Source organism: Bombyx mori, chromosome 5 (assembly GCF_030269925.1).
Source record: "Bombyx mori chromosome 5, ASM3026992v2".
In the NCBI taxonomy this organism is placed as follows: Eukaryota; Metazoa; Arthropoda; class Insecta; order Lepidoptera; family Bombycidae; genus Bombyx; species Bombyx mori.
The window spans coordinates 2,312,735-2,336,049 of record NC_085111.1 but is presented as its reverse complement, the minus strand read 5'-3'; the positions used below and the strand labels follow the sequence as shown (position 1 = coordinate 2,336,049).

Here is a 23,315-nt window from a genome sequence, read left to right as displayed (position 1 = left end):
ACTCAATCTTAATTATATCAAATAACTGCGTTTATAGAAAGAAAGAAAAAAACTTTTTTTTTAAATTAAATAAAGCATAAGGATTATTTTCTGATTACCCTAGTGTTGTGGGTGTAATCATAATTATTCAATGACCTTTTAATAAAACAGTCTTGATGAAACCGGATTAGAAAATTTCGTTATATTCACATTCATTGTGATATAACAACCCCTATATATTACAAACGTCCAGATAATATAAACCGTGTAAGGGACGAATTATGTGGGAGGAACAGGAAAACGCACAGAGCGACTCGTGAAAAATGTATGATAAATCTGAGTCGTAACAAGGGTCAAACATGGCGGACCGCGCATTGAGAGAAACACAAAATAAATAACACACAAAACGACATTGCTTGCTTCGCGTGATGTTTTTAGATTGGGCAAAATGTTGTAACTATACGAGCTAGGAATGTTTCGCGATTACTTTTTATGTTACGAACATTAAGAATTTAAATGGGTAATAATGGTTACTATAATTCAGTGAATTCATACGCTACTCTCGATGCAATGAACAAAATTTTAACATACTAGATTATTTGAGGTTTCAGCACCATATATTTCGAGATAGCATGAGTGTTGGCGAGAAAGCAGCCCTGGATCTTGCAGGCGGAGGTCCTCATTGCATACTATATACCTGGATATATAGGTATACCTTCTATATACCCATATACCCAGTGCCTAGAAGAGCTCCACGCCTGGGGCGTATTACGTACCCTTCCAACAAACACAATTTCTAATTGCCGCCTCTACATGTAACTATGAAATAATGCGTACTTCAATTCACAGCTTTAATCAATTTTTGTAACACGTTGTATACAGTATGGTCTTTTGTAATCGTCCGCCTACACCCGGACTTCGACTGTATTTACTATCAATGCCGGGTCTAACCTCTTTAATTTATTTACGTTTTGCGACATGTCGCATAGGATACTATGGTGTAATAATTAATTTAAAAAAAAAAACAATAACTTTCTATAAATTTATTAAAAGACGCCATCATCTATTCATACTCTAATGTGAAACGTGGATAGGAAGTCCGGTGCACGCACAACCACGTGTTCGAAGTCCATGAAGGATAGTCTTCCGTCTCCGTCTACGTCAGCCTCGTCCAAAACACTGGCCACAATTTCCTCCCTCTCTTGAGCGTGAAGCTCTCCCTTCGTCAACAATCGAGTGGCCTCCAAAAGGTCCTCTCGACCTATGTACATGTCGTCGTCGAGATCATAAATTCTGAAGGCGTACCTGTAAACAATTTTGTTAGCTACTTTTTTTACTTAGATCGGACGAAGAGCTCACGGCCTATATAAACATCAACAAAGTAAATTTCGCCACCCATCTTAAAGCTGCTTTCAGACTACGCTATACTATAGTGCCATATAGTATAATAGCAGCCTATACTTAGCCAATAATATATAGTACTAGCTGTACCCACCCACTTCGCTGGGCCTTTAAAATTAACATTATTATTTCTCACCCCCACAAAATTCTCATCATTAACGCTCCCTAGGTGAAGGGAGTACAACACTCATATAAATATTAGCCTATCCATTAACTACATGTATTTTCAACATGGATACTAAGTTTCAAGTCAATCCTATGCATGGTTCAGTAGTTATAACGGAACATCCGTAAAAACCACTATAGTTTTATATATTAGTATAGGGTAAAACCTGGATAGATGCCGCAGCGGGATAGATGCCTCATGTTCTAAAAACCTAACTTCCCGCACTCACAACAAAAAATTAATTTCATAAGTAGGAACCACAGTCACCCTATACCTTATGTACCATTTGACAATCGCGTGGTGACGAAGTGTTTTCCTCGTGCATGTAATTTTCTCCGCGCGGAATTTCACGAACACGTCAAAGATTTAAAGGTTAGTATTTAGCGTGGTAGAACTTTATAATTAGTGTAAAATTCCATTATATTTTTTACTACGTGAATATATTGGTTCATTGAGTCTGCATCTAGATGTAAATAAATGCTATTATGTATATAATTTATTTACAAAAAATTTGGGTATCTATCCTTATCACAAAGGATAGTTGCCCTGATTTTTTGAGGTATAGGTGCCTTAAGGGCATCTATCCCTCCATACTCTGCCATTTCAGAATATAGCAGAAATATGCCACGAAAACATAAAACACAAACAAATTATTTACAGTTCAAGCAGCGAAGATGAAGACAATCCACAATAAAATGAAAGGAAATAAAACAATAGATTTGCCCCTAAAGAAATCTAAGGGATAAACCTAAAACGCATGTAAATATATCTGCATTGAATGTTTTGAAAACTATAAAAATACGAAGTCGCAATCCGACTGGATTCAATGTTTAATGTTTCAGAACTAGCTACATGAAACGTGATTTCAGAAATGATGTAGAAGATCTGAAAAATTGAAAGCACTATCCAGTTAAACTTCAATTGGACAAAATAATAAAGATATCTTTATTGTGTTAATTTAATATAAAAAAATATGATTTGGCAATGTACACATTGACACTTAATGTGAATATTTTATAAACAATTAAGAATTTATATTTTTGTTGAATAAATATTTGTTAAATATAATTTAATAAAAAATAGGATAATGCATATTGAAACTAAAAAAATTGTAGTTTAGCTTACGCTTACTTAGCGCTTTAAAATTTTAATTATGATCATTTGTGTGATATGAGAATTATCTTTTAATTATAAACATTCAAAGACTTTAAAAATACAAAATATTTTTTATTATTATGACCCATGTTTCTTGGAGACAATTGTTCTGTTAGGAATAGATCTTCTTAATATTTGGTTTGGTTTTTTCGTTTACACGGTATAAAGGGCATCTATCCTGTACTGCAGGCATCTATCCTACTCAGTATTTTCTTGGTGGGGCAACTATCCATACAGGTAGGCATCTATCCTCAAAAAAAAGGTTCTACGAAAAACGAATTTCTGCAAAATCTGTATTTGATAGGTTAAAAAAAGTTTATACTAATTAAACATAAAGGATTGAGCTAACTATATTAATAGAAATTATTCGTATAAAATTAATATTTTCAAAATTACATGACTATTTCAAAAAGTGGGGCATCTATCTCGGCTTTACCCTAGACAGTACAGTGTGAACGGGTCCATAATGTATGGTGCGCGATATTGTTGTGCTATGAGCTATATACTTTAAGCTATTATATTATAGCGTAGTCTGAAAGCGGCTTGAGACATAAGTTCTAAGTCTCAGTTCTAAAGTAAGCCCCACTTAACAACCAAAATGCATTACTGCTTTACGGCAGAAATAGGCAGGGTATCTACCCTCATATAGATATCATTTGGAATATTTATATGCAAATAAATAGCAAATGCCATTAGTAAAATCCGATAGTGTGAAAATATTTAATTTAATTACGCAAAAGTTTGACCTGATTTTTCGTAACCCAATTATAGATATTATTGTTGGTGTTAAAGTACAACGTGAATCTCGCTAACTTTATCCATTAGCTAATCATTGTTTCGCGTGATTTCAGACGATGAGTCTCGGGATCGTGTGAATCATAAAATAGGATTGGTGTAAACTCCGAGTTTAATGATTATAAATCTATTAGAATCATAATAATTTATGGTAAACTTTTTCTTAACTTCTATCTAAGTAAGATTTTGGTTATTTTTCTCCAGTTAATGTCAAGTGTAATGACGCTATAAAAAGAACAGGTAGGTACCTTTTTATTTTAAATATTCCGATTGCCGATAATTGTAATATTATAATACCATTAAAGTATTAGATATCTAGGTTTTTTTATTGCATAGGTCAGTGGACGGGCTCACAGCCCACCTGGTGTTAAGTGGTTAACGGAGTCCATAGACATCCACAACGTAAATGCCGCCACCCGCTTTGACATATGAGTTCTAAGGTATATAGTTGTTATACTCAATATAGTTGAAGGCTGCACCACCTTTCAAACCGAAATGTCTATGTCTATAAATATGGTCTATGGTCTATAAAATAAATATGTCTATAAATAGACATTTACTTTGAGAGATATCCGAGAAATATCCATTTACTTCATTGGAAGACGGACATTTAGATATCTAAAATATCTTACGTACTTTTTTACCCCTCTTCTCCTCCCGAAATAAGGTTTTTAAATTTTTCTGTCATTTATAGTGCTAGTATAATATTGTTGCTGATCAACCAACCGACCAATCGCAATTATCTCTTAGCACAAAAATCTTGCATTGTTATAATATAGAAAACGTCAGAGAATCCTACAAACCTATTATTCTGTCTGCTCATTCATCAAGAGATTTCATGGTCGTAGCTCATCTTTTGTAGCATTAGTAATTATCTTTCTGCAGTGGACTGAAAGCTTGTTCTGGTTTGAAGGTTCAACTCAAATATAAGTAATATCTATGGGCTCAACTATTGAACCAATGCGATTAATGTCTTTATCGTATATATCAAGGCTTATAGTGATTTTGACGAGTAACTCAGAGCATGTGATCTGGGGTTGATATAATTATTACCATGCTTTAATATCCCTTGGTGCTGCTTCACTGAACACCGACATCATGTCGAGGAAATCTTCAAAGGTAAGGTTCCCGGAGCCATCGTGAGAAAACACTTGACATATGCGCCTTTTGAACGGGTTTTCCTAGAAAAAAAAGTTTAAACAAAGTTTTACTTGTGGTAGGACGTCTTATGAGTCCGCACGGGTAGGTATCACCACCCCGCCTATTTCGGCCGTGAAGCAGTAATGCGGTTTGAAGGGTGGGGCAGCCGTTGTAACTATATTGAGACCTTAGAACTTATATCTCAAGGTGGGTGGCGCATTTGCGTTGTAAATGTCTATGGGCTCCAGTAACCACTTAACACCAGGTGGGCTGTGAGCTCGTTCGCCCATCTAAGCAATAACATAAAAAAATAAAAAAAAGTCAAACAATATGTATGCATTTGGCGGTTCGCACGCGAATGTACTTGTACTGTGTTCTCTGATTTTGTTGTGATCTAACACATATGCATAAGCGTATCTCTTGCGAAGCCTTCGACTCATAGTCTTTTATCGTTTTACTAGCGACCCGCCCTCGCTTTGCTTCGGAAACTGTAATTTATTATTGATTTCTCCACTATTTAATGGATGTTATTATAAATATAAAACTTCCTCTTCAATCACTCTATCTATTAAAAAAAACCGCATCCAAATCCGTTGCGTAGTTTTAAAGATTTAAGCATACATAGGGATATAGGGACAGAGAAAGCGACTTTGTTTTATACAATGTAGTGACGATCCATAGCTAAATTAAATTTCATCACATGATTCTCGGTTATTAATCTGAAATAAAGAATTGTTATGAGGGAAATCAGCTTCGTTGGCTTTCCACTGAATTACATACTGTTTATTTTATTTAGGTTATCTATAGAAGCTTTCGTACTTTAAGCTCAGGTAGTTTCTCTATTTCTTCCACGGGAACCGCTATAGTGTGTGCCTGGTTCTCCGTCATTCGTTTCGGTATTAAGTCTGGATTCACTTCTCGGAACCTTTTGAATACTCTGAAATTAGCACATCATTTATGTTGAACAATTTTTTATTTGAAACCCAAAGAATTACCTGATTGGTGATTACCAACCATAAGTTCTACAAGATAGAGGGTGTGGCGGGTATCCATCATACAACGCAAGATATTTGACAGAAGCTTGAATCTCGCTTACGACACTTTCAAGATAAGCTTGTATATATACAAGTTCCGAACAACAACATTCGGACCGTCGGTATACCGAGCAAATATCACCCACTCGGTGGAAGATCTTATGATATATGATGGCTACCCGCCACAAGGGAAAGGGATGGAATAAACAACGTTTTACGTCACCTCCGAGCTTCGAACCTCTTATTACACTATATTCTACTGATATTAATAAACCTACGATCTCTTTTTTCTGAAAGAGAGCTCTCTAAGCCAACATCCATCATACTGTCTTCAGAAAATTTACTCAGGTCTTTTCCGCCGACCTCGTCGACAGTACGAATTTTAGGGTAATGCATGAGGGAGAATTTAAGGAAATATAGATTTTAGAACTGTTCTACTTAGCAACTCCTTACCTGAAATGGCAAAGATTTTTTGTTTAAATTCGCCAATAAATGCGTTACTATATGCAGTCTATTCGCTAGCCATCATTGCGGCGGAAAGTTTATCTTTCTACTTAATTTAAGGACAAATACTTCGCTTCACAATGTTCCAAACTAATTTGGACATTTGCTTCAAAAACAGAATCGCGTTCCAGAAACACGTGAGAAACTTTAAATGCGCCACTAAATCCGCTTACAGCATACCGAACGTACAAAGTGCTCATTAATTATCTGTATCGATCTGTGAAACGTGTGCGGCCTTGGACGTTTGTAACTTGAAACTCTGTACAATGACGTATGTAGGTAAGTTGAAACTTGACAATCAAATTAAAACATCCACTACGCGTACAAAATTTTGGAATTGAAAAGATGATAGCTGAGATGATCCGGCGAGAAATTGAGCGGGCTGAATGATGCTTAGGTCAGGTTAGCGGGGTCCCTTAGTCTGCTTCTAGTATTGGAGCTTAAGGCGTCTAATGCAAGAGTTATTGGATCTGATGAACCCCTAAGGACGTGTCTAGGGCGTCGACGGTGATTGGGCAGGTTTCGGGGAGTAATCAGCGGTTGCAAAGATGTCTATCGTGACGCATACCCTGGGGAATGAGGCAGATGTCTCATGCATTAAGTATAACTATGTTAAAATATTCAAATCGCAAAACACGCCTACCGGTAGAAATTGTAGTCTTAAACAAAATAGTTTCGAGTTAGTTTTCATTTTAGTCCGTATTTAAATGAATACTCGGTTTTACAAGAAGGCACTATGTTTAATTAATTTGATTAGATCGTACGCTAATTGAGTGAATGTATGTATAAAAGTGGAAAAGTTTATAGTTTTATTCCATTCACAAAACGAAATAGTCAAACATATTGTCCAACTTTATACAAACTTTAAAATTAAAATAGACGGTTCGTTTGTTAATTGTGTACTGTGATTATTTACAAACAGCACACCCCCACTCATTGAGGTCTAGCGCTTAATACAGATATTTTTGGTCTGAAAATTATCAAAGTCGTTTTTTGTGATTTAAGAACATACCGATGTATAAAGAGACACTTTTCTTTAGAAATTAATGTACTTATGTACAGTTTGTGACTTGGAAACGAAATAACTAGTCAATGATAAGATTTTCAAACATAACACAACTTATATTATTCATTATGTCACTCTAATTGTATTGATTTGTGTTATTGAAGATTCTAACACTCGCTGTTTGCCATCAATCTGTCGTGGCGTATTTCATTTCTTATATCTTTGTATTATTTCTTACCTTAAAATCTCTTTCCTCGTGAAAAATGTACAGTCCTGTTTAATTATAGCAATTTAATAAGTTTTTGATGACTAAAACTGGTAGGTAATTATACCCATCATTATACTCGAAGGCTGTAATTTATTATTTATTCTACGAACTAAAAAGTGTTTTTCTATTCTGGCAACACGTAATTTATTTCGTAGCAGTAATGTAGTAGTAAATGTTATACAAAATCTCGAGGATCTTATTGTGAGGGCGCCTAGCCAAATCTGCGAAGCAGTCTTCGTTCCGTTTCAAATGGTGGTGGAACAACCGTAATAAAATTCCATTGAAACTTAGATCCCATGTTTCGAGGTGGTGATGGTTTTCACATACAGATATCTGTGGGTTCCTGTGATTATTCAACACCACGCAGGCCGTGCGTTTATCCGCTCATTTAGATAAATAAATACGAATTTATTAACAAAATAATTCGAATTTATTAAATATATAAATAAAAAAATTATTTAATGGTAAAACTCAATAAAATTCGTAATTTACTATATAAAATAACATTGTAGTATTTTGTTTTTTTTGTGTCGAAAGAAACGTAGTGCATTTTTTATTTATTTTGTATTTACTAAAACGATCAATATCTGTACGAGAGCAATAAAGTAGTTATTCCACGACTCACAAAAAATTATAATTTAATGTACTTTATAAGAATATATTTACTCACCTACCTTAATAATAAAAAATTTACACAACTTATTAAAAAAAAAATCTGATGAAAAATACAACAAGCAATTATTATTTATAACTATTGATCAGAATACATTTTTACGCATTATTCATTAAGAGGAGATGTTATTATTATATCCATGGGTCAGAATTTTTGGAGTAAAATAATTGTTGTCACTTTTTTTTATTATGTTTATTTATATACATTTAATTTGTATTATTAGAAATAAATGTTTAAGAAAAACTAATTACCGAAACCTTAGCGCTATTTCTGTAAATCTTCACTAGTGAGATACCCACTATTCTACACAGTTTTGACAGTTTTCCAAACGATTCCTATTGTTTTATTTACCTGGTAATCTTCGAGCTGTTGTTCTGTAAATGTTACAACTTTGTTCCCCATGCTATTTTCCTAGTTCACGGCACTAGCTCGTTTAGTAAGCAGCCTGTTGCGGCGGCCGCTGCTTAGCACTGGCTCGAACGCGCCTTTTGAATTAATGTCCTACGCCACCGGACTAAGGGTAACGTCACATAGGTAGTTTTGTTTTTCTTTCGCATATTTTTTCCTTCGATTTTCGTGAGCCGTAGACGTAAAAAAATTACGTGTAAAATTACTACTACTACTACTACTACTACTACTATAGCAAAATTTTTTTTGTAGATCCACTTTCATCGTTAACAAACATCGTTCAGGGCCGTTAAATTTCGCATTAAATTTCGCGTCTCCCAATCGCTCTCTGATTGCGAAAACGAAAACTGTGAGTATTCAGTTTTTGAAACGTCGGAAATGATATAATGAAATGATATAATAATAAAAAAAAGGATGATTAAATGGCAAAGGAGTTTTAATTATTATTTTATCAGATGTTTTTGAGTTGAATTGAGATACTTGTGATGATGACGATGATGATGATGATGACTTGTGTTGATGACTTGAGTTAATCAAATTTTAATATTTTACATTTATAGAAGTGTATTATGACTCCGATATTTACAGTCTTGTTTAGCCGTTTTTTTCATGTGTACCTACTCAATTTAAGTTGTTAGGATTGTATTCTGGTAGACTCTGCAAATTTTTGATTCAGATCACAACTTTACATTTTATGCTAACTGACGGTGTCACGTTGTGATGTCTATGGGATCCGATAGACACTTAAATCATTGCCATTCATTCACTCTAGATTGATGCACTGAAGAAAACGATAATTAGAGCCAGCCTGGAAATTTTAAAATATAGACAAAATGTACTAAATTTAATTATAAATATAAATACCGAATATGTACTAAATATTTTAAAATAAAGTTTTAAGAATAATTTATATCTTTCAAAAATACACATGTGAAGTGTAAATATGAACTAAGGATGTACAGTGTTATAATGTCAAGGGCGTATGGTTTGAATACTGTAGTTCTGTCGCTTCATATCAGCTATCAGCGCCGTATTTATGGTTTTTTAATAACAGTTGAAAGACTATGGAGCATATTATTTCGTCTAAATTTAAATTCTAATATGGGGGGTAGTTGAGATTGGTGGGGTTAGGCTGTGCTGTAAACATCTTCCTCACCTTCAGTTCCTAGACCTAGTAGTTGTCTATGGAAATAAGATGAGATGATATGGGATGAAATAATATAATCTCAGTAAAATTGTGGTCATTAACTGAGATTTTTTCAGTGCACTTTTTGTAGGATCCCGAGAAGTTACATCCAGTGGCTTTGTTTTATTTTCCCACATTTGTACACTTTCACAGATCTTAAACAGTTAATAAACCACCGTTATTACGCATTTAAGCTTGAAGAAACACTAAATGGACAAAATAAAACAAATCACACAACTTCATTTAAAACACGCCAAGAAGTCAAAACACTGCTATAGTTCTCTAATATAAAAAAACGCGCCAAAAATCCACAGATAAAAAACGAGATCAAATGTCAAATTTGACAACACGCTTCTGTGTCCGCAAATTTAGGGCGCGACGGCCATTAACAGCCACACCTTGTTCGTGTAAGTTTATCTTATTTATTACGAGTCAGCTTATTATATTTTCGTCGTTTCTATATTATTACTGGAGGCGTGGTTATATTCATGTTATCAGTTACGAGTGAAGTATCTTACCCGTGCTCATCAAATTTCCACGAAGAAAAGATATCAGGAGGTAACAAAGAGGCAATGGTAAAGGAGGAAAAGAAGAAAAACGTATTAGTTGATATGATCATGAAAACTGAATAAAATTCGAAACATATAGTAAAATTAAAAGTTTCAAATATGCATCAGAAAGGGTAGCGTGATTTCCATGCCTACCTACCTATGTACCTACGGGGATGCTAGAGTAAGAAGTAAAAAGAGAAGCTTATCATTACATTTTTACAATTTTATTCTGGTCGCGGTAGACTATGAGCGTTGTAACCTAACCTGCAACCGTAATTATATTAGCCTACTAAGCATTGAATGACTGTTGGAGCTTAGAGACAACTAAAATACCGTCACCCACCTTGAGATGTCTCAATTATACGTATATGATAGCTGGCATTTCCTTCAAACTAGAACGCACGACTGGTTTGAAGCAGCAACAGACAAGGTATATAACCATACGGGCCATACATGATATACCTAATTACTGGTGGTAGGACCTCTTGTGAGTCCGCAGGGGTAGGTACCGCCACCCTGCCTGTTTCTGCCGCGAAGCAGTAATGCGTTTTGGTTTGAAGAGAGGGGCAGCCATTGTAACTATATTGAGACCTTAAAACTCATATCTCAAGGTGAGTAATTATCATTTAAGTTGTAGATGTCTATGGGCTCCGGTAACCACTTAACACCAGGTGGGCCGTGATTTCGTCCACCCACCTAAGCAATAAAAAAAAAACTTATAAAACTTAGCTAATTCATAGGAAATCGTAAATTATTATAGTGCTATTGACGAAGCTATCATAGTTTTTTTTTCTGTTACTAAAGCAAACTTCGTAGACTCGGAACGCTTCTCGACTGCGGGTCTTTTTGGCAAGGCGCTATTTCAGCAATTACTTAATATAATTGTCTCTCGTTTTGCGGTGAGTGTACTTGCGATGTAAAGCTATACACTAAGGGCCTATTGTGAGTTGAATCAGAGATCATTAATCTAAGTGCCTGGTCCATGGCTTTCATAGGCTGTGTGGTGCGTCTCCCGTCCTTTACATGACTGTACGGGCTTACTAATTCTAAGCTTACTTAGTTTTAATTTGGTAAATTAACATTTTTAACACGCTTCATACGTATGCTAGTATTTATGTAACGGAAATTACGAAGATGATTTTGATCCCCTTCAAAACGTCGGATTAACTCAAAATTTGGCATACTTATCAAGGACCGATGAAAATTCAATATTTTAAGCAGTTAGCCCTGTTATACTTACTAGGATAATCAGGATTACCGATTTTTTGTTGGTACTAGCCCCCAATTTTAACAGCTCTTCTACAATATTTACAAAGCCTAATTCAACAGCCGTACAAATTAATAGCTTATTTTTGACATATTAATGTTTCATTGCAACACCATATTTAATAGACAATAAATTAAAAAGCTATAAAACAAACTTTTACAGAAAACCAAACTAATAAATAGAAAATAAATAATAGTTTAAAAAACAAAAAAATACGCTTTTATAGAATATCCAACTAAAAACAAAAAGTAAATGGAATAAAAAAAAAGCGTTTTAAAAAAAACATTTTCTATGAAAGCGTGTTTTTTAGTTTTTTTAACTAATATTTATTTTTAATTTATATTAGGTTTGCAGTACACTGCCGTTTTGGCTTTGGGTACAGTCTCCTTACAGGCCCTATAGATTGCTTATTTCCATCGTCACACCCCCGGGGTATTGACTATTGAGTGCGGGTACACAAAATGTATTTGCGGAAAGGGACTCGTATTAATATGCACATAGATCGAGAAATTATATGGATGTCTTTAATTTTAATATAGATGCTATGCTGGTGGCGTAATAATTAGACTTAACAAAAATGGTATGCAGCTTTACAGTTTATGTTAAGGCCAATGAACAAGTTCAAATTTGCGATTAGATTCTTCTATTACCACCCTGGGATACAACCAACTGAGTTTCTCGCCGGATCTTCTCAGTGGGTCGCGTGTCTGATCGGTGGTAGATTCTGGGACGCAAGGCTCTTGCTAGGGCTAATGTTAGCAACGCTCCCAAGTTAGAGCCCCGTGAGTTCACCTATTCGCCTGATTACGTTGGCATAATCCCTCTAAGTTACCAGCATAGGTAGGAAAAAACCCATTACTACACCGAACTGTGACCTATCGCGATTGACAGTACTATCTTACTTATTCTACTAGTCTTTTTGTTTATATCTCGAGGTTTATCTCAGGATTTGATCTTAATATTTGTTTATAAGGAGCCATATCACAACAGCTATACCTAGTGCTTGGTTTTGTTAATGCCGCGTCCACTTTTATACGATCTAAGTAATTCTCCAGGGCACCAAATTAGATTGTCAGTAGTAGTTTCATACACAACAGTATTCCTGACAATCCAAATACGATGTCCAATATTTATTAGACTTATCTCGAAATAAATATCATTTCGCTTTATATGTTAAAAGAATTCTTATAGAATGGGTCGTATATTTTCATCTATTTAATGTTTTATGTTGTAGTTTGTTTTTTAGAATATATGCGACTGTAGTCTTGCGAACTGGGTTCATCACTGAGCGTAAAGTTTTGATAAAATTTATTTAATTGTTTTGTGCGTAACGTAGTATATAATTTATAAGATTCACATTTAGGATTATTGTTTTCATCCCACTGCTGGACATAGGCCTAGGATTACATTACAATATTACAAAAAGTTTTATTATTTAAAAACCTCATTTGAGATCGCGGTATAAGAAATATAATCTATGACAATATTAAAATTATCGCCAAAATTGACTTTTTGGCGGGAACGCGAGGAGTGAAGTTGTGTGATTTGTTTTATTTTGTCTATTTAGTGTTTCTTTAGGTTTAAATGCGTAATAATAGTGGTTTATGAACTGTTCTGTACCTGTGAAAGTGCACAAATGTAAAAAAATGCAACAAAGCCGCTGGACGTAACTTCTCGGGATCCTCCAAAAAGTAAATGACCGCCATTTTACTGAGATTATATTTTATCTCATATCATTTCATTTCATTTCATTTCATGCCATGTTAATTTTTATTGTAAATTTAATTCGTTTTTAATTATTTATGTTATGTCGCGATTACTTTTAATTACGTCCAATCGAAAGCAATTGACATGGCTGTGCATTCGCGCAAGCAGCTGTACTATTTTAAAATTTTAATTCTAACGATCTCACTGGTTTTCAAAATGGCCGCTTTTGGATAGCAGCATGCCAGGATTACAGTTAAGTTACCTTCCGCTACGTAATTCCTCCTTTCTGAAACTTCGTTTAAAAAATAGCTGTCATAATGCCAAAGAAGCATCATAGAGAAAAATTCATTCCAAATTCAGATCGTAAAATGTGAGGTAAAATGACTATATAAATTAAATTAATAAATGTCTGTTTTGAATTATAGATAGAAGATTTTAACCGTACAGGTCCGGTGTCCTACTACCTATTCGCTGGTGGCCTAAAAGGCTATTCCAGTCCGGACGGGTAGGTGAGCTTACGGGCTCAACCTGAGAAAATTTGCTAACTAGCTTGCCCTAGCAAGAGCAGTGCTTCACAGAATCTGCCACTGGATCGGAATCGCGACCCACTGAGAAGATCCGCGGAGCAACTCAGTGGGCTTAAACATGGAGTCATTTTAAGACAAGCTTTCGTTATAGTGTTGGTTTCCAAGAGTCGTAGACACAATTAAAAGCTAAATTTAAAAAAAAAAAATTAATAAAAATGTCACGCATTTTTATTATTTTCTCAAATTCGGACGTATCGTGTAATTTCACACTTACAATTTTTTTGGTCACTGACAACTAAGGTAATTAAAGTATTTGTCGACATTTTGAATATTCCGCTAACGAGTAAAATGAACTAATTACATTTCTTTGCACGCAGAACGGACTAACTGAATAAAACATTTGTTTAAACCATTAATCTAGTAATTATTTTACAGAGGTCGACACGACAGGAAAGAAAATTCAATGCTAGAAAATCATGCCCATCCGGAGCATTCGTCTTTACATTTTTGTTCAGTCGGGAAATTGTTACTGACAGGTGAATCTGGCACATTGGGGCAGTGAGCCGACCATCGGATCTCGACGCATTTCTGGAAGTCCCAGTCAAAGACGTACCTGAAAAGATTGAACGACAATATTAAATTGGATAAATAAATAAAAGCATTTTTACTACGTCCAGTCTCATCATCGTCTGCCTGTATTTCTCCACTGTTGGATGTAGGCCTCTCCCATAGTCCACCACAATGAACGATCCTTCGTCTTCCGCATCCAATCTTTCCCAGCATATCGCCGCAAGTCATCGCCTAACGCTGAGCTTACCGGTATGTGGTCTCCTGTTCAGAACGCGTCTGCTCCATCGGCCATCGGTTCTGCGACACGTATGTGTCATGTAATCTTTAGAGTTATGTTAGTGGTTTGGCTCTGCCCCTGGCATTTCTAAAGTCCATGGACGATGTTAACCACTCACCATCAGGTGGGCCATATGCTCGTCTGCCTACAAGGGCAATAAAAATAGAAAAATAAAAGAAAATACTGTACCGATCGTCACACCGGATATAGTGCGTTCATAAATAATACTAGACGATGACCGAGCTTCGCTCGGTTTTTTTTTGATAACCCCCATCTTGTTGTGTCATCCTCAATTAAGAAAAATAGTATTATTATTCGCTAATAGATGTCGGGAAGAGTTGATTATTGAAAACACGAATAAAACAACATTTTCTGAAAATAAATCGTAGCTAGATCGATTTATCGCCCCCGAAATCCCCTGTATACTAAATTTTATGAAAATCGTTGGAGCCGTTTCCGAGATTCAGATTATATACATATATATTAATATACAAGAATTGCTCGTTTAAAGGTATAATATTGAATTACTAGTAGAAACAATTTTCGGTTAAATTAATACTGCTTTTTTTGTTTGATTGAAACTAGTACTGACCTTATTTGATGCGACCATCTGTTCCGAGCCATATACTCTATAAGACAATGTTTATCTTTGGGCCGAATTCGACAAAGATCTGAAGGCACTAAAAGTTTTGTACAATAAATATAACAGCAAGCTTAATTTTAATAAAACATTTTTTTATAGATATACTCGCATCTAACCTGGTTTTCAAAGTTCTTGATTCCGAGATCTTAGGAGATGACATCGAAATATCAATAGCATGATTACACTGATGTTCCACTTTTCGAATTGAACATAATTGCATTGTAGCAGTTTTTTTATTGCTTCGATAGGTGAACGAACTCACACCTGGTGCTTAGTGGCCACCGAAGCCATCAACAGATATCAACAACGTGAATGCCGCCACCCACCTAGAGACATTATCGGTAGGCAGCGGCTTGGCTCTGTCCCTGACATAGCCGAAGTCCATGGACGATGGTAACCACTCACGATCAGGTGGACCGAATATTTGTTTGCCTACAAGGGCAATAAAAAAAAGATACGAGTTCTAAGTCTCAGTTTTACAATACAACCGCTGCCCCGCCCTTCAAACCGAAACGCGTAGGTTTTATAATCGTACGCCTACGGCTTGTTGGCAGAAATAATAGCTGCATATTTTTTTTTAACCTACCTATGTTGATAGCCTTGAGAGGCTATTTCAGCTTCGCCCTAACATGTAGGTGAGTTCACGGGGCTCAAACCGGAGTGTTGCTAACACTGGCTCTAACAAGAGCAGTGCTTCGCAGAATCTACCACCGGATCGGAAACGCGACCCACTGAGAATATCCGGCGAGAAACACAGTGGGCTGTGTCCGTGGGTTAATTCGCTCGTCGAGCCCTTCGTCGCAAACGACGGGTTCGACGAGGACGGTGACCGGTGCTTGTGTTACCTAAAAGCACCGTTAATGGATCGGGAGGCTCCGTAATGACGTGTTTTGGGCGACGTCGACTATTTACCATTCGGTCTACAGGATCGGGTATGTAATTCCCAGCGGCCACGACAAGAGGTTTCTCATGTCGTGCCGCCTTCTCAAAGTGAAGTTGTATACGCACTATCGATGGAATTACTTGATTAATATTTACTTACGCGCTTCACTATGATACAGAAATGCGTAAAATATAATGATAACACACGCAACCTTTAACATCACGTTAAGATAACTATTGTCGTATTAAATGTATTTCGTTTTAAACATTATTTATATAACCGTGAACTACATATAATGTTAAACTAGATGATGATCGAGTTTTGCTCGGTTTTTTTTTTGATAACGCCATCTTATTGTATCTTTAAAGCGGTTAGTTGCCCTCAATTAAGAAAAATAGTATTATTATTCGCCAATAGATGTCGGGAAGAGTTGATTATTGAAAACACGAATAAAACAACATTTTTTGAAAATAAATCGTAGCTAGATCAATTTATCGCCCCCGAAATCCCCTGTATACTAAATTTTATGAAAATCGTTGGAGCCGTTTCCGAGATTCAGATTATAATGTATATATTAATATACAAGAATTGCTCGTTTAAAGGTAAAAGATTTATTGTAGCTCTGTTAAGCTATTTGCACAATACATGTTTGTGATTGGCTTAAATTAATTTGTTTAATGAGGCGGCGGTACATAGAATATTTCTTACAGAATCACTGTTTATTAAATTTTAATTATTGTATTTTTAGGCGTCGTTATAAAGATGCTAAGCTTTACTGCGCGGCGTACTGTAAGCCTGCACGGATAGGCACCATTACTGTTGCCTATTTCTGTCGTAAAGCAGCCTTGCGTTCCGGCTTAAAGGATGGGATAGCGATGGATTTTCCCAGATGGGAACAAAACAAAATCGATACTTGGTTTTCGTGTCACAAAGTGGCATATTACCGCACGGGTAGGTACCACCACCCCGTCTATTTCTGCCGTGAAGCAGTAATGTGTTTCGGTTTGAAGGGTGGGATAGCTGTTATAACTATATTGAGACCTTAGAACTTATATCTCAAGGTGGGTGGCGCATTTACGTTGTAGATGTCTATGGGCTCCAGTAACCACTTAACATCAGGTGGGCTGTGAGCTCGTCTAACTATCTAAGCAATAAAAAAAATCTACGTTGTCACATTGGAGAATTATGGGTCTTTCACCCGTTTATGCAAAAAATAAAAATAAATTAAAAAAAACATGTAATTAATCAAAATATCATAACGCGGTTATATTGCGGTTTAAATCTTGTGAAATTGCAATTAAGCACACACACACACACACACACACACACACACATACGCACTCAATTAAAATGTATTCCCGAATTTTGAAGGAGTAACATTTATGTAAATTAAAACAAGCAATCGTTCTATCTATAAAGGAGCATCACTTGACTTGACCGATTGGACTGATTTCTCGTTTGTTATGCTGAATTGTCAATACAACGTTTATATATGAAAGATATTTTTTTGTAATGTCCGCCTGTAGATGGGTCGGCTCAAGGTAGTTTTGTGTATTTTTGCGCTTCAATAGAAACTTGATTCAGATCAAAGTGTTTTTAATTCTCTTGATGTACAATACGTGCATGTACGATCAGAAATTGTTGTGCCATTGCAACTAATTGCATTGACATGCTTATTAGTGCTTTCTCAAACTTAAAAACAATTATATAAAGTGTCATGCTTAGGATTGCCCTAAACAAAGGTCCACCTGATATGGGGTTAACGGAAGGCGTGAATATCACAGTGTAGCGCCTCCCACCTTCAGAAATAAGGTCGAAGCCTCTATTGCATTACGCAGCGGACGTCCCACTCTTTAACCAGAAAAGACGATTGTTTCGTGGTATAAATACCCACGCCGGAATGGGATACCCTCCGGCGAGGGCTATCAATACGCCTTACCACCACCTACTGCTGGTAAGCGATAATAGTATACTGGTAAAATACTCAGAAAATGCTGTTGCTCTTTGGCGTACTTCTTCGTTCCTTTTTCAACACCTACGATATAAAATTAGGCTTTAATTAATAAAACTAATAAAAATAATGCTAAATATTAACAAAACAATTTATATCAAGTTGGATTTCTTATAAATTATTCGTTAAATCTCAAAGTAATTTCTACCAATTGTAATTATTATTTTTTCGGCTTTCTATATTTAAAACGTAAACATTGCACGTTCTTCGGGGATATGTTCAATAAAATCGAATAACGATTCGTCCCTCCAATTATTTGCAGTTGTACCGTGAAATAAGACTTTAATGTGATTTCTGGCTCCAAGTCCGCAATGGAGCGATGCCACTGAACACCGAGAATCAGCCTTCGATGTTTGAGTTTTGTTATCTTTATCTTTATTTAAGAAGATTATTCACCTAGTGAATATGCCACTCCATTGTACAAAAAAGAGTAATAAAATAATTATATAAAAAAATTAAGGAAACTGTTATCGTCTCTGAAGGCCCACCAAAACTATTTTATAAAGTGACTTAGCCATTTCGGATTCTTGAAAGGCTAATAAGTAATTTACATGGCGACCCTGAAAACTGTTGTTGACGGGATCTACAGGCTGAATTTTCAAATTTAACAAAGTTGTAAGTACAAATTTTTAACGTAATCACCACATGCATATAATTGTGTTATTATCATATCGGTATACAATAAGGGCACGAACTTGATATTAGAGTCGACCCTAACGTAAATTACTACTTCAGAAAACATCTACTATCTCGCTAAAATTGGTTCACAAATTACAGTATTGTGCATTGCATTTATATGTTTTAAGATAACGTATACAAACTTTTCCAAAGTTTGCGAGTGAACTATTTATTGTTCTCCCGATCGTAGTTAAGTTTAAATTGAAAGCGTCTTCTACCTTTAATTGAAGTTGGATCGTTTTTGTACATTCAATCATTATTAAATCTGTTTAGTCTGCTCGATAAACTTATGAACTACAGCGTGTTATATCTTCGCTTATCTTTAAAGATTTATAATGGTTTTTTTCCTTTACCTATTCGCCTAAGAGACTATTTCAGCTACGCCCGGACGTGTAGGTAAGCTCACGGGCTCAACCTGAGAGAATTTGCCACCACTAGCCCTAGCAAGAGCAGTGCTTCGCAGAATTGACCACCGGATCGAAATTGCGACTCACTGAGAAGGCCCGGCGAGAAACTCAGTGGGCATATAAAGGTAATAACTACATAATATTTTCTGGTGGTAGAACCTCTTGTGAGTCCGCGCGGGTAGGTACCACCACCCTGCCTATTTCTGCCGTGAAGCAGTATTGCGTTTCGGTTAGAAGGGTGGGGCAGCCGTTGTAACTATACTTGAGACTTTAGAACTTATGTCTCAAGATGGGTGGCGCATTACGTCTATAGGCTCTAGTAACATAAAAAAACCTACAAATGAAAGTTGGAACAGAAAACTCTTATTACAGATATGATGTTATGGTATTGATTTATGGGAAGACCACCTTTGACTTAATTTAGAGTCGTTTCAAAAATGTTCGGGAAATTTCAATTGACAGATAGAGTATACAGAATATTTTTGGGAATTAAAAAAGAGGTTGTGCTAATTAAAATATATACCTATTTTCAAGTCAGTTCATTTTTTTATCTTCACGTTCTATTTTCAAATCAACAATAAAATACAATAAGCAACATTATGAACTAAACCAGAGATGAGTAATGATTTCATGTTCGAAAATTACCTAAAAATTCTGTCTTTACCGAAGCTTTCTGACGTCACGCATAACCGAGATTGATAGCTTTGTTCTCCCTTCAAAATGAGATTGTGTCAGAAATATGCAATTTCACGTTATATCCGGCTAGATCACGTCGAACCAGTTGTGGAATGAAAAATGAAACATTACCTTTTTTTTATTACACTCAGATTATCGGATTTAATTGTACGGTAAATTTTTAACTAGAAAGAACAAAGGCGATACTTTATTAGTGTATAAATTCCAGCAAACTTATGACAGAGCGACTGAATATACTAAATAATTTTAAAATTTGATCAAAAATAGGACATTATATAGTGAAATATTTTTTATGTTTATTATTCATAACTACATTTATATAAAATTAAAATAAAATTTCATACACCACGAAACATTTGTCTAAATAAAAAAAAAATTTACTTGAGGTAGGACGTCTTGTGAGTCCGCACCACCACCCTTCTTATTTCTGCCGTGAAGCAGTAATGCCTTTTGGTTTGAAGGCCGAGGCAGTTTGTACTGTTACAAGTGAGACCTTAGAACTTATGTCTCGAGGTGGGTGGTGGCATTTACGTCGTAGATATCTATGGGCTCCGGTAACCACTTAACACCAGGTGGGCCGTGAGCTCGTACACCCACATAAGCAATAAAACAAAAATAAAAATAAATTAAAATAAATTTAAAACTAAACATATCGGCAAATTATAGTGCCATGAAATATTCCTCCGTCTTGAGAATAGATAAAGAACGCCATACGGAGGGAAGGGGTTTCTATTATATAGTCTAAGTCCAATTAAAAGGTTCTTTTTAATTTTTGAAGTTATACTTCTTTAGGCGCGTTATGAAAAATTGATGAGAGTGAAATTTTACGATGCGCGCGCACCATGACACAAAATTAACAGAATGAAGTTGCCCACTAAATCGCTCATTACAATACGACCGACGTAGCTTGGCGAGTCTGAATATAGCCGCAGGTGAACTTTCTGAACCGTACCGAGAATTACCGAATTTATACGATGTCAAGAAAAGGGATGTCCAATATGCGTGTTTGAGGATGTTGTTTAATCGATTTTTTTCAAATTGATTAACTTTTAAATAAAAAAAAAGAAATAAATTTAATAAAAATAAAGTATAACTTCTTACGCGCGTACATAAGTACATGCACCCTTTTTTAATTTCTTTACTTTGAGCTAGTAAACTCATTATCCGTTCGGTGTTAAGGCGCTATCTAATCGCTTGAAATGCGTTTTGCGTTTTGCGTTTTGCGGTTGCTCATCCAACCTAAATGTAAAGCTGTAAATTGCACTTCATATTTATATTGTGAGTTTTGACTTGAGGTCGCCTGATATCGTAAAATAGGTAGGACAACCATTTCTTCAAGTCTCACAAAACCTTCTATTCGAAACCGGAATAAGATTGGACAAATTGTGGATAATGCAGACAGAAATATCGAAGCTACTATGAGAACTTAAGGAGATCGGAGAGGCATGCCTTTTGCAAACTGATCAACTAGACTAGTGGCTAATTATAATTATAACCAACAAAATGCAGTCATAACGAAGCTATGTCCAAAACTATTGTTACGTAAATAATGTTTCATTGCTCAACTACACAACTATTCTGTGGTTTACAATTGAACAATCTGTGATACAATCTGCAGCCCTATATTACCATTCTATCTAATTCCGGACACGCATTGTCTGATATTAATAACTTCCGTGTTTGATTTCGGATTTTGAACGTAGTTTAATTAATTCATCAATTTATTAGTACTATCTACAACAAATTCAATACGTCAATCCAACGTGATTAATTTAATAAATAAAAATCAAGTATCAAATATCAGTATCAAAATGAAAGTTTCTTTGGAAATACATGTGTAGAATATACTATAAAAAAAAAAAAAAAAATGTTATGTCCGTGTTTTTATTTCGGCTAATTTTCAAAATATCTGGAGTAATTTTGACAGGGTTTTAACTGACCAATAGCTGATTTTATAAGAAAATAACATAGTTTGGCTACGTTTATTTTAAATACTCAGGCGTTCGCGCTAAAAAATAAAAACCAGTGAAACTATTCAGCGAATCTGATTTAAGTCGGGAGATTATTAATATCATACATAGCTACTGGGATAGTGGCCGGGCTGTATCGAGATGTATTAATAGGTAAAAATAAAATATGTGCCGCTTTCCCTTCTTTTTGTCAATCAATATCTTTTTTTTTAATTTACCATCGAGGAGCTTTGGCCTTAATAATTTTAAGTATTATTTTTTTCGAAATCTTAAGAAAAGACTGAAGAAAAGATTGATTTATAAATTATTATGAATCTTAAGGTACAAGTGATTATGGTCTGGCTTCGATCATTGGACGAACGCTAGTTACAAAATAATGCCAGCAAAAAGCCTTACAGAATCAATCGATGTGACTGTAACGAATTGAGGAGTGAAAGTGTTTCATTTTGTCCAATGTAATTTAAAATTTAACACTCACTCATACCAGCTCCGATAGCCGTGATCGTCTAGTGGTTAGGACCCTACGTTGTGGCCGTAGTAACCCAGGTTCGAATCCTGGTCACGGCAGTGATAATAACACTGTCGCGGTGGAGTTATGTTTTTTTAATTTTTCTGCATTGAACGTAGTCTCAAAAATAATAATAATTTGGAAATGCATTTCTAAATGAAAATGTATTGGTAGATATATTTAAATTTCAATAAGCTAATTGATCATCTTACGAGAAATAGAACTACATAATACCCAGACAAATGCGAACGAACGCGATCATGAGATTGCAATTAGATCTTTTTGTGGTTTATCCACCGGTAGCTGGTACTTTGGCGGGAGGTTCCATTATGATTCTGTACGGGTGTAGACTCCGGATCATCCTACCTATTTTTATGGAGATGCACCGTGCGTTTACACTTATAAGTCTCAAACACTTACGAGTATTTTCTCATAGGTGTCGTAAAGGCGAGTAAGGCATTTGCCGGAGAATGTGTAGCAATATTTTATCAGCATCATTGGTCGTTATGGTCTAAGCAGTAGCATGTCCAGTGCATTTGCATCAAGCGGAGTACGAATTCTGCAGGTAGGTACCAATTTTTCTAAAGAAAAACGTACTTGACTTTTATAACTGGTGGTAGGACCTCTTGTGAGTTCGCACGGGTAGGTACCACCAGCCTGCCTATTTCTGCCGTAAAGCAGTAATGCGTTTCGGCTTGAAGAGTAGGGCAGCCATTGTGCCTATACTGAGAACTTAGATCTCAAGGTGGGTGGCGCATTTACGTTGTAAGTGTCTAGGGACTCTAGTGACCACTTAACGACCAGGTGGGCTGCGAGCTCGTCCAACCCATCTAAGCAATAAAAAAAACCACAAATGTTCATGATTAACTTCAGCGAAGATAGAATAGCAACGTGAAAAACAAAAC

The 23,315-nt window shown here is 35.6% G+C and overlaps 1 protein-coding gene, 1 long non-coding RNA gene and 1 other non-coding gene across 7 annotated transcripts; 2 read left to right on the top strand and 1 right to left on the bottom strand.

Moving 5' to 3' along the window:
• Nucleotides 1-1,007: 1,007 nt before the first annotated feature.
• Nucleotides 1,008-17,787, bottom strand: LOC101735764 (calcium and integrin-binding family member 3). Of its 5 annotated transcripts, XM_038011292.2 has the most exons (6): nucleotides 17,482-17,605; nucleotides 15,374-15,452; nucleotides 15,207-15,294; nucleotides 5,456-5,573; nucleotides 4,550-4,677; nucleotides 1,008-1,284 (listed from the first exon to the last, which is right to left on the bottom strand). In XM_038011292.2, the coding sequence occupies exons 3-6, from the start codon at nucleotides 15,236-15,238 to the stop codon at nucleotides 1,047-1,049; spliced, it is 516 nt and encodes a 171-aa protein (XP_037867220.1). In that variant the 5' UTR covers nucleotides 15,239-15,294; nucleotides 15,374-15,452; nucleotides 17,482-17,605; the 3' UTR covers nucleotides 1,008-1,046. The 5 variants fall into 5 exon arrangements, with proteins under 5 accessions (XP_037867220.1, XP_037867218.1, XP_037867221.1 ...); XM_038011290.2 differs by lacking the exons at nucleotides 15,374-15,452; nucleotides 17,482-17,605 and adding an exon at nucleotides 16,300-17,134; XM_038011293.2 differs by lacking the exon at nucleotides 17,482-17,605 and having other exon boundaries at nucleotides 15,374-15,937.
• Nucleotides 13,599-14,425, top strand: LOC101735976 (uncharacterized). Its single transcript, XR_210047.5, has 2 exons — nucleotides 13,599-14,067; nucleotides 14,203-14,425. It is a non-coding gene; the product is annotated as an uncharacterized LOC101735976 (long non-coding RNA).
• Nucleotides 17,788-22,397: 4,610 nt separating the features above from the next.
• TRNAH-GUG (transfer RNA histidin (anticodon GUG)) lies at nucleotides 22,398-22,469 on the top strand. Its single transcript has one exon. It is a non-coding gene; the product is annotated as a tRNA-His (tRNA).
• Nucleotides 22,470-23,315: the final 846 nt, after the last annotated feature.